Here is an 11,936-nt window from a genome sequence, read left to right on the forward strand (position 1 = left end):
AAGGTCAGCAGTTTGAACCCACCAGCTGCTCTGTGGGAGAAAAGACATGAGTCTGCTTCCGTAAAGCTTTACAGCCTTGGGACCCCATGAGGCAGTTCTACTCTATCCTACAGGGTTGCTATGAGTTGGGATTGACTCAACAGCAATGGGTTTTTCAACCTTTACGGAAGCAGATTGCCAGGCCCTTCTTCTGCAACACTGCTGGGTAGGTTTAAACTGCCAACCTTTAGGTTAGCAGTCGAGTGCAAACCACCTGCAGTGCCCAGGGACCTCCACCCTCTCAGTGGTGGTAAAAAACTAAGATGCGGGGCTAGATGCCCAGAAAGATTTGGAAGGACTGATGAAGTTCAATCCTAACCTAAGGACTCATTGCCGTCCAGTAGATTCCGACTCATAGTGACCCTACAGGACAGAGTAGAACTGCCCCATATAGTTTCCAAGGAGCGCCTGGTGGATCTGAACTGCTGACCTTTTGGTTAGCAGCCACAGCACTTACGCACTACACCACCAGGGTTTCCAGGAAAAACAGCTCAAAGTCTCAACTTACTGTTTTTAAGAAAAGGGTTGCTTCGTGAGCTAGCAAGTGCCCCAGCACTAGAAAAGTTCAAACAGAGGTTGTGCAATCACTTGTCAGGGATGGTGTGAAGAAACAACTGTTTTTCAGGGAAGTCTACTTGAGTAGAAAGCAGCCCTTTCAAAGTTCCTTTCAGCTCTAAGTCTGAGATCCTGGATAGAAATAATATAGGAGATAATGCGAAGGAAGAAATTGTTTGAATCAAACGTCAGTTGCCTCTAGAACAGGAAAAAAATCAGCAACTTAAAACTCTAATGAGAAAACTGCTAGACAACTGTGAAATATGTTGTTGTTAGTTGCCATCAAGTTGATCTGGACTCAAGACGACTCCAAGTGTGCAGAGTAAAACTGCTCCATAGGGTATTCAAAGCTGGGACCTTTCAGAAGCAGATCGCCAGGCTTGTATTATGAGGCGTCTCTGAGTGGGTTTCAATCATCAACCTTTTGGCTAGTAATTAAGTGCTTAATCATTTGCACCACGCAGGGACTCCCGTTATCTGATTAGAAAGATGCTCCCATGGGTGATTATGGCGGTCAAGAGTAGATGTAGAATGGTGCAGTGACTTTGGAAAACAACCTGGCAGTTCCACAAAAGGTTAAACACAGAGTTACCACATGACCCAGCAAATCCACTCCTAGGTATAGAAACACAAGAGAATTGAAGACATATGCCCACACAAAGACTTGCACACAAATGTTCACGGCAGCATTATTCCTAACAGTCACTAGTGGAAGCAACCCAAATGACCATTAACTAATGAGTGAATAAACAAAACGGGGTGTCTCAGTTATCTAGTGCCGCGTAACACAAATACACAAACAGAAACTTACTATTTTCTCACAGCTAGTAGGAGGCTAAAGTCTGAATTCAGGGTGCCGGTTATAGGGGAAGGCTTTCTCTCTCTGTTGGCTGTGGAGAAAGGTCCTTGTCACTGGCTTCTGGGCTATCTTCATGTGGCCTGGCAGCTCTCTTCCCTCATCTCTGCTTGTCCGCTTACTTGTTTATCTTATATCTCAAAACATGTACTTTGGACGTGTTATCAGCAGGGATCAGTCCCTGAAGAAGGACATCATGCTTGGTAAAGAGTCAGCAAAAAAGAGGAAGACCCTTGTCATGGATTGAACTGTGTCCCCCCAAAATATGTGTCAAATTAGCTGGGCCATGAGTCCCAACATTGTGTGATTGTCCATTTTGTGTGATTTCCCTCTGTGTTGTAAATCCTATCACTATGATGAAATGAGATGGATTAGTGGCAGTTACACTGATGAGATATACGAGAGTAGATAGTGTCTTAAGCCAATCTCTTTGAGATATAAAAGAGAGAAGCAAGCAGAGAGACAGGGGGACCTGATAACACCAAGAAGGCAGCACCGGGAGCAGAGCGCAGCCTTTGGACCTGAGGTTCCTGCGCTGAGATGCTCCCAGACCGAGGGAACACTGATGACAAGGACCTTCCCCCAGAGCTGACAGAGAAAGCCTTCCCCTGGAGCCAGTGCCCTGAATTCGGACTTGTAGCCTACTGGACTGTGAGAGAATAAATTTCTCTTTGCTAAAGCCATCCACTTGTGGTATTTCTGTTATAGGAGCACTATATGACTATGACAACCGTCAACAAGATGGACCGACACAGTGGCTACAACAGTGGGTTCAAACATAGCAAGATTGTGAGGATGGCACAGGACCGGACAGTGTTTTGTTCTGCTGTACATGAGGTCGCTACAAGTTGGAACTGATTCCATGGCACCTAAACAGCAATATCTCAAAAGAGATTGACTCAAGACAGACCCTATGCTAACCCTGTCTCATTAATCTAACAGAGACAACCCGTTCCCAAATGGGATTATAACCAAAGGCACAGAGGTTACAATTTAAAACATCTATTTTGGGGGGGACACAGTTCAACCCCTAACATGGGGTATATCCATACAAAGGAATATTATTCAGCCACGAAACATGTACATTCAAATGAAATACTGATAAATGCTAAAACACGGATGAGCCTTGAAAACATTACGCTAGGAGAAAGAAGTCAGTCAAAAAAGGCCTCAAAGCGTATGATACCACCTACATGAAATGTACAAAACTGGCAAACCCATAGGGACGGAAAGCAGATGAGTAGTTGCCTAGGCCTGGGGGAGCTGGAAATAGGACTGAGTACTAATGGGTATGTGGTTTCTTTTTGGAGTGATAAAAATGCTCCAGAACTAGATAGTGGTCGTGGTTACACAACCTTGTGAATATACTAAAAGCCACTGAATTGTATACTTCGATAGGGTGAATTTTTTGGTATGTGAATTATATTTCAATAAAATTTTTATTTTTTCTTTTTAAAAAAAAGAGTGGATATTTTCCTTTGTCCTAAACAACGAGTTCAAGGTAGACTTGAAAAGTGGCCAACTCAATAGAAGATGTTGTCACAAGAGAATCAGGCTGGTCCAAGGTAGAAGGCTGAAAGGTAATATTCAAATTTGACCAAAAAGGTAAAAAAGAAAAATACGAGTCTTCCTTTACCATGCTACCACAGAACCTCTTACTGGGGTTCTGGAATGCAAGGAAGTTAACTTTCAGATATGTTTAGATTTTTTAAATGTTCTAAATTTAGTTACTTTGCCAAGAATCTTTAAAAACAAAAAAAGCCTCAGCAGCAGATATTGTGAAAAATTTTAATTGACACACAGTGAAGAGAAACCGTCAGCGTTTGAGTGCTCCCCTCTCTGGCTTATGAAGAGCCTCTTCTGGAATCAAAATGGCACTTCTGAGTGTGTGTAACTGTGCAAAAACATGCGTTGCATAAATCAGTTCCACCATCTTGAATCCACACTCTTGAAGTTCCACTAAAATCTACTTTACAGCAAATCAACATTTTAAATTTATTTATCAAGGCTCATTTCTTCAAACAACTCTGCTCCAATCAAATCGATCGATGATTTTCAGAACAATCAGATCTATTTTCTTTCAGGCAGCCCTGGTGGCTCGAAAACTTTGTGCTCACCTACTAGCCTCAAGGTTGGTGGGTTCAAACCCATCCTGCAGCTCTGTTTCCATAAAGATTACAGTCAAGAAAACCATGAAGCACAGTTCTACTCTCTATCACATGGGGTCCCCAGGAGTCAGAACCGACTTGATAGCAATGGGTTTGTTTTGCGTCAAACCTTATAAATGAACTCTACTTGAAAATTACATTTTCCTGTCTTAAAAAGGCAATAATAAAAACAATTCAATCTTTTTTTCATGTTTTAAGATCTTACCGTATATCTCAAGATCCTCCTTTTAAACATTGAGAATTTATTTAATAAAACTTAACCAAGTCCTGAGACTAGTGTCATGAAATTACAGTATTCCTAACTTCAGTGTAAAAAAAAAAATTTCATCATATTTTATATAAATTTCATTTACTGCTCATATTCCTCATATCTGAAACTGAAATATTAGTTGAGGTTTTTTTGGGGAGAGTGGCTCAATAATTAAGTAGTACTAACACAGATAATACATGACATGAGATCCTAAACCTTCATTTTGTATAATAATTCCTCCCATGAGCGGCCATCTAAGATACTCCACTGGTCTTGCCCCTTCAGGAGCAAGGGAGAATGAAGAAAACTAAAGATAAAGGGAAAGATTAGTCCAAAGAACTAATGGACCACATCTACCACAGCCTCCACCAGACTGAGCCCAGTACAACTAGATGGTCCCCGGTTATCACCACTGACTGCTCTCACAGGGATCACAAGAGAAGGTCCTGGACAAAGCTGGAGGAAAAACCTAGAACAAAATTCTAACTCACAATAAAAGACCAGACTTACTGGCCTGACAAGAGACTGGAGAAACCCTGAGAGTATGGCCCCAGAACACCCTTTTAGCTCAGTAATGAAGTCACTCTTGAGGTTCACCTTCAGCCAAAGATTAGACAGGCCCATAAAACAAAACAAAATTAAAGGGGCACAACAGTCCAGGGGCAAGGACTAGAAGGTAGGAGGGGCCAAGAACTAGACGGCAGGAGGGGCCAAGAAAGCTGGTAATAGGGAACCCAAGGTCGAGATGGGAGAGTGTTGACGTGTCGTGGGGTTGTTAACCAATGTCATAAAATTATACATGTACTGTTTAATGAGAAACTAGTTTGTTCTGTAAACCTTCATCTAAAGTACGATTTAAAAAAAGAGAGAAAGAAGGAAAAAGAATTCCTATGAAACTGGTTTTAGGCTTTTTCTCCTAAAAGAAGCATGCAGTCAAAAGACGATTTCCAGTTAACTGACAGTTTCAGTTCCTCGATTTTTAGTTCTTGACCTGGAATATATGCAGAATTTGTAATATTTTATTGCTTCTTGGGGGTTATAGCTCTTATGTAAAATGATATTTATTTTCAGCAATAAAAAGGCTAGATTAAGTGTAATACTGAAGTCTATATTCAAATGGCTTTTTCCTCAAGGTTGCCTCTGGAAAACAAGGTAACAAGGAACCATTTTCCAAGAAAACTGGGAATTACAAGTTTTTTTTTTTTTTTTTAATGGACCCAGAATGGTACCCACAGAGCTATAGTCTTTAAAGATACAGATTTTTATGATCTAAAATCCCCCAACATTGCAATCAATAGAATGGAGTCTTGGGAAATTATCTACTGATGAAGTCCCATATCCGTGCTGCAGAGGTGAAGTTTGTTAATATTCTAGGCCCGTAATGGTTTTTTAGTATCTAACATTTATCTGTCAGGTGAATTTTAGAATGTAAAAATACTATGTTGCCTAAACTGAAACACAGTTATAGCCATCCATTCATTCAATCACACAGCAAATACTGTGTGCCTGGCATGGCTGGTGTTATAAACTGTGTCCCCCAGAAATAGGTGTTGTAAATCCTGAACCCTATCCCTGTGGTTATAATCCCATTTGGGAATGAGTTTTCTTTGTTGTGCTAATGTGGAAGTATTGTGTAGGGTGTCTTTTAAATCAATCTGTTTTTTTGAGATACAAAAAAGCAGATTAAGCAAGCAAGCATGGAGGGGAAGATACATGTCACATGATCCACAAGGAACCTGGGAACAGAAACTGAAAAGAGACAAGGACCTTCTCCCAGAGTAGAGGGAAAAAGAGAGAGAGCCTTCCCCTAGACCTGGTGCCCTGAATTCACACTTCCAGCCTCCTACACTGTAAGAAAAGAAATTTCTGTTTGTCAAAGCCACCCGCTTGTGGTATTTCTGTTACAGCAGCACTAGATAACTAAGACAGCTGGGCTGATAGGATACACCTGTATACAAAACAGACCAAAACCCTTCCACCTTGAGAGGTCTGTTCTAGTAAGGGGAGACAAAACGTAAGTAACAAAGCATGTGGGAAAAAGAAAAACTAGAGCAGGGAAGGGCAGGTTCCTATTTCCTGTACTTGAACTTCTATTTCCTGATCATTAACTCAACGAAGAAAAAGCAGGCAGCCTAAAGAGAAGGCCATCAGGGACGAACACATGCCAAGCCTCTCTCTCCAAACAGTTTGCTTTACTTGACCTTTGTTTTTTGAGAACTACTACTACTATTACAGCCCTGGTGACACAGTAGTTAAAGCACTAGCTGCTAACCAAAAGGTCAGTGGTTCAAACCCACCAGCAGCTCCTTGGGAGAAAGATGGGCATGCAATCTGCTTCCGTAAAGATTTACAGCCTTGGATACCCTACGGGGCAGTTCTCCTCAGTCCTATAGGGTCCTATAGGGTCGCCATGAGTTGGATGCAACTTGACAGCAGCGGGTTTTTTGGTTTTGGTACTATCAGAACTACTAAAGGGAAATTTGGGGTTCTCCATAAAACAACTACTTAAGAGCCAAAATACAATTTATGTCGCAAAGTCTATCATTCTCTCCAGCAGTTTGTATGTGATTTTTATCCCATTAATAATTATAAGAGGTAACTGGAGTATGAAGAGCAGTTCATAATGGCATACTTCTTTGCAGCAATAAAAAAATTCAAATATTAGTTGAAACAATCATCACTTAAAACGAGCCCATACAAAATATCTCCACAGATGGTACTATTTAAATAAAAAATTCACTTTTTATTCAAAATGTTATCACTTTATTAGCATCTCATGTAATATTAGTGAGACATATTCTAATTTGCAAGCTGAAAAACAAATGCAACAGAATAACTGATGTTTAAAATGTGTTTTTATTTTGAAGTCTAAGAATCCTGAAGTACTATAACTGCACCAAGAAAAGCTTAGAGAAAGTTAGGAAATTACAAAGGACTCAATACTCAAACGCATCTTTCACGTAAGATTTCTCAGTTCAGCATAATGAAAGTGTTTATAGTTGAAATTCATGCTATTTAAGTGCACAAAGTAATTCAATAATGAATAGCAAATGTGACTGAATGGACAAACTTAAGAAAACAAGGATTTTAACATGAAATGTTATCATCGACTAAACTAAATATACTTGAACTGTTTCCAAAATACAAAACCAAGCACATACTAAAAGATGGGTGGGTTTTCCCCAAGACAAGCAAAACTTTGACACATACTGTGGGTTTTTGTTTTTTGGTTTTTTTTGGGGGGGGGCTATACAGACTTTCAGATCTCCATCTCACATCTGAGAGAACATTTCTAATTCAGCTTGATGTAACTTTTAAAAAGCAAATTGTAAACTGAGCACAATTAGATACTTAGTGAATGAGATCTGAATCCCACACAGTCAACAGGATTTTACAAAGATATGAATGAAGTTTCAAAGCTTATCATCCTCCATGTTAAGAAAAGAATATGGAACAAAAGGTGCATTTTGCCTCTTCTGCTCTTTAATTTGTGGACACCATACTTGGCTCAATAATGTCGTGCCAAAGAGGAGAAAAGAGAATTTTAAATTGCTAAATTGAAATGCTGACGGGCTCATCGAGACTTCTGTCAAAACTCCCCCCCCACACACTTCATTAAAAAAAAAAATCATAAGACTAGATTCAAATACTCTATAGACTACACCTAGATTACTTTGCTCCTAAGGCCAAGGAAAATGTTTACGATTCCAAGATCCATTCAGAAGCCTGTATCTGCAATGCGTAAGCTTGTGGTTGGCAAGATCAATCAATATCAGAAATCATGTAACGTTTAAAAGGTCAAGTCGTGAAAGTAAAATAAGTAATCAATTCACCATGGAATCTTTTTTGCCATGTAACTACAAAATAATGTCGGTCCTACAACCCTAAGAAATCACCGCGGGGATTCGTTTCTCGTTTCTGTTGAGGCCAGCTAAGCTCCTGCACGATCTAATTACCGTCAGAAAAACTGCACCAAGGCGTCGAGGGCGGGGGAGACGGAGATCTCCAACACACACAATTTGACCTCAGGGTGCAAGGAGGGGCGAGGGGAGCAAGAAGTTGCCGCCACTGTTCGTTTGGAAACAGACGTTTAAAGGCCCCTGGGGGGAGATGGCCAGGGGAAACGGTGCAGTGTCCGCCGCGCAGCAGCCGGGACTCGGGGTCTTGGGAAAGGATGCGGAGGAGTGGGTTCTTATGTAAGCACACACAAAAACTGTGCGTGCCCCCACCGCCCCGCTGCACCTCTCAGCACACAACGCACGTACCGAGCATCGCACCCCGGGGTGCGTCTCCGACTCCGTGCGCTGCAGAGGACCCCTCGGCCCGTCCCCACGCCCCCACGATCCCGCACGGCCACCTCCCGGGGCCGCAAAAGGGGCGGCCCAAGCCCTGGTGCGCCGCCCGGGACCGAACCCGGCTTCCCCGAGGCGGTGCAGCGCGCGCCCGCGGCCTCCTGCGCCCCGACCGGGACCCCCGCGCCCTGACCGGGACCCCCGCGCCCCGACCAGAGACCCCGCGCCCCGACCCGACAGCTTACCTCGTGAGGCCCAGACCCCGCCTCCGCACAGCAGCCCGGCCAGCAGCAGCCAGGCAGCCGGGGCCCGCGCGGGCGAGGAGCGGCGCAGCATCGCTCGGGCTCCCTGCGCCTCGGCCGGCCCGAGGCGGGAGCGGCAGAGACGCACGCGGGGCGCAGAGCGGGGCTCTCGCGCCCCGAGGCCGGCTGCTTGGCGCTGCGGCGAGCACCGGGGTCCGAGGAGGAGCCGCCGCCGCCGTGACGCTGGGCCGCGCGCTCCGGCCGCGGGCGCCCTCCCTCCTCCGCCGCGGAGGCAGCGCTTCGCTGGAGGCAGCGGCAGCAACTAAGATGGCGGCGCCGCTCTCTCTCGGGTCCGGCGAGGGTACCCGGCCGGGGGCGGGGTGCGGCGGGAGGGGCGGGGAGCGAGAGACGCGCGGCGGGCCCGGGAGCGCGCGGGAGGCGGCGCGAGGCGCGGGCGGGGCGCAGGGGCGCGGGCGCGGCGGGGACGGGCGCGTGCGCTCGGTGGGCCCGGGAGCGCGCGGAGGGCGGTGCGAGGCGCGTGGGGGGCGCGGGCGCGCGACAGGCCGGGGAACTCGCGCCTCCGAACCGGCTGGCAGAACCAGGAGCGCGCGCGCGCCCGCGGGGGATGCGCCGGAGGTTGGCTCCCCGCGATCTGTGTACGCCCTGACCCCGCGCAGCCGGAGTGCACCACTCCTCGTCCCCAGGCGCGTTCCCAGGCTCCAGAGGCCAAGCGAGTGGCACCTTGGAGCCCAAGTTTCGCTTCTCTCACGTGAAGGACTTCTTCCCCAGCCCCACCCCAGGGCAGCGCTATGCAGCCCAGGGCCCTTGAGCGCCAGCACCCTGTCAGACTTCCAGCAAGTCCTTGCCTCCCAGATTCTCGGTGTCCTCTTGTGCCTAGTGGAGGTGATAAGAGGTAACACTCGGGGTGGTGCAAGATGTTCAAGGGGAAGAGGGCAGCGTGACAGGCTAAACAGTTAAGGGCTGCGCAGCACGTGCCGCGGTGGTACCAGCCAGGGAGGGGGTTGCGTGTTCCCAGGCGTCCGTCCTCAATTTGCAACTCGAAGATTTCTCCATTTGCTTAAGAAATCCGATTCTGGCTTTTTAAAGGTACTGTCTTTCTAACCAATCTTAAGTGTGATGCTCACGGCCCTTAGAAATGAGGAGATCCAACTAGATGAAGGAGGGCCCTTCTGATGGATCCCTGCAGAAATATGGGGTCCTCTCCTTTTCTTCCGTTCTGGGGCACCCCCTTCTCTCAGCTGGTGATCTCGAACCCTGGCAGGGGCCACAGCCCCACACTAGAGGAAAGGACTGGCTAACAGATAAGCTCTGTGTGCCGGGCACTGTGCCACGTGAGACCATGTTATTGGCTCCATTTTGCAGATGAAGAAACTAAGTCAGAGAGACATATGACTTCCCCAATTGAGACGACTACTGTAAAAAGAAGAATCAGCCGTGGAGGACATCTCATTAGGGAGATGAGACACCTACAGCAAAAAGTTAAATAACAATAAAATGTTAATTATGCCACTGTGCTGGAAAATATCAAAGGTGACTCACTGCCAAGTGCCAAGGGCTACGTTTGCAGTAAGAGCTCAGCTGGCTGGTGGGCTCTCGGGAGAGCTTGGGGGTGGGGGTCAGTGGAGAGGAGTGGGCAGCCTTGGAGGCTGTGAGGAGAATGAGTCACTCCTTTGGTAGGGGAGAGGACTTATTTAGAAGAGTAGTGGGCAAGGATCCCAAAAAGGTAGATTGAGGCCAGATTGTGAGGTTCCTTAAATGATAGGATGAGGTATTTGGACTTGAGCTGGCAAGCAATAGGAAGTAGTTATGTGATGTGACCCAAGGGGAGTTTCAAAGCAGTCGTATAATTGACTATGCCCCTCTCTGTCCTTTGTCCCCCAAGATAACCTCTGTCCTTCAACTCTCCATGCTGGCCGGACACTAGAATGTCCTTGGTTGGACTTCACCTGAGGTCCCTGCCATCTCTAGACTGTGTCCCACCACTCCTTCCAGCCAAGGATGTGGGAGTCACCCTCCCTGAGTGTTGCTACTGTCCCTCCCTGACACATAAACCATTGGCTGCTGGCAGCCTCTCTGTGGTTCAGACAGCTCCGCAGAGCTCCCAAGCTGTCAGCCCCGGGCCCCACCCAGGTAACCTCAGGACCTAAGGTTTCACCTCCATCTTAGCTCTAGTTCTCCTACCCAGGGCCAGCATCATAGCACATCCACCCTCACCCCTCCTCTGAGCCTTAAGTCCTTAAGGCTCATCCCTGGGCTACCTCCTTCAGAAAGTCCTGACTAGCAGGCCCTCCTGCACTGATACCCACCAACTCTTATACCTCACAGCGCAGGCTTTCTAATCTGCTGCCTTGTGCTAACTATTCCACGTGTGCACCTTTTTCTCCCCACTGTGTTCTAGTGGAAAGGACCATCAGACAGGACTAAACTAGAATTACGGCTCCCAATACTACAAATGACCTTGGACAAGTTATGGAACTTTCTGAATTTCTTCATCTGTGAAATGGGATACTGACACCTACTTCCTAGACTAGTGATAATTACATGAGGCATTAAAGTGCCTCACAGAGCCTGGTATACTGTAGGTGCCGAATATATGGTGGTTTCTCTTTTTCTCTCAGGGCTAGTAGCCTTCTGAGCTTCTGCTATACTGGTGAATACATAGTGTAGTTGTTAGGTGACTCGAGTTGATTCTGACTCAAAGCAACCCCATGTGACAAAGTAAAACTACCCCATGGGAGCGGATTGCCAGGTCTTTATCTCACAGAGCCACTGGGTGGGTACGAATCCCCAGCCTTTTGGTTAGCAGCCAAATGCATTTATTGAACACCTACTACGTACTCAGTAAATGTTCGGTGATGAACTAAATGAACTGCTATGTTAGTTAGTCTCTTATAGAGATCATACCTAGATGGAAAAACAGTGTTCCCTGTAGGTTTTCATGGACCTTCTAGATTTACAAAACATAAAATCAGAAAGGTATAATCTCAGAACTGTATTTTGAGTCCAGAGAGAAAATTGAAATATATTCAGTTCTATTAAAAGCACAAATAAAACCTTGGTGTCTGAAATCTGAATCCCCTTATCTCCTCAGCCTGGCTGTCCCTTAAGGAAACAAAGAGATCAAAAAGGTTCAGCTGCAGGTGGGGCAGACAGCTGGCTGGCGCGCTCCGTGCAACCTGCACACGCTGTGATTTTGCCCCCTTGAGAGTTCGCCCAGCTGCAGAGCTCAGCTGCAGCATCCTGGAAGCGAGGGAAACTGGGGAACTGAGGATGCCATCCTCCTGACAACAGCCTCGGCCATATTGGCACTTTTCAAAGGTCTGTATGTGACGCAGTAGTTAATCTTCAAGATGGCCCTGAGGTGGGGATCGATCTGGACTTCATGCCGTGGTTAGCTTCTTCAAGGAGCTGAACTAGGCGCTGAGGAGTGTCAGCTCACTTAGGAGAACACAGACACGGGACAGGAGGTGGCTTTGTCCATTGGGCAAGGAAGATGGGATTTTTGAACACATA

General features: G+C 46.2%; 1 protein-coding gene across 4 annotated transcripts in view; it reads right to left on the minus strand.

The window, feature by feature from the left end:
* The window catches only part of CLSTN1 (calsyntenin 1), a 91,034-nt gene extending 82,324 nt beyond the window's left edge, over window positions 1-8,710 (minus strand). For all 4 annotated transcript variants that reach the window (XM_064281245.1, XM_064281243.1, XM_064281244.1 and 1 more), the window contains exon 1: window positions 8,406-8,710. In XM_064281245.1, coding sequence (XP_064137315.1) covers window positions 8,406-8,496 — 91 coding nt within the window. In that variant the 5' untranslated portion in view covers window positions 8,497-8,710. The remainder of the gene's footprint in view (window positions 1-8,405) is intronic.
* Window positions 8,711-11,936: the final 3,226 nt, after the last annotated feature.

The sequence above is a fragment of the Loxodonta africana genome, chromosome 3, assembly GCF_030014295.1.
Source record: "Loxodonta africana isolate mLoxAfr1 chromosome 3, mLoxAfr1.hap2, whole genome shotgun sequence".
NCBI lineage: Eukaryota > Metazoa > Chordata > Mammalia > Proboscidea > Elephantidae > Loxodonta > Loxodonta africana.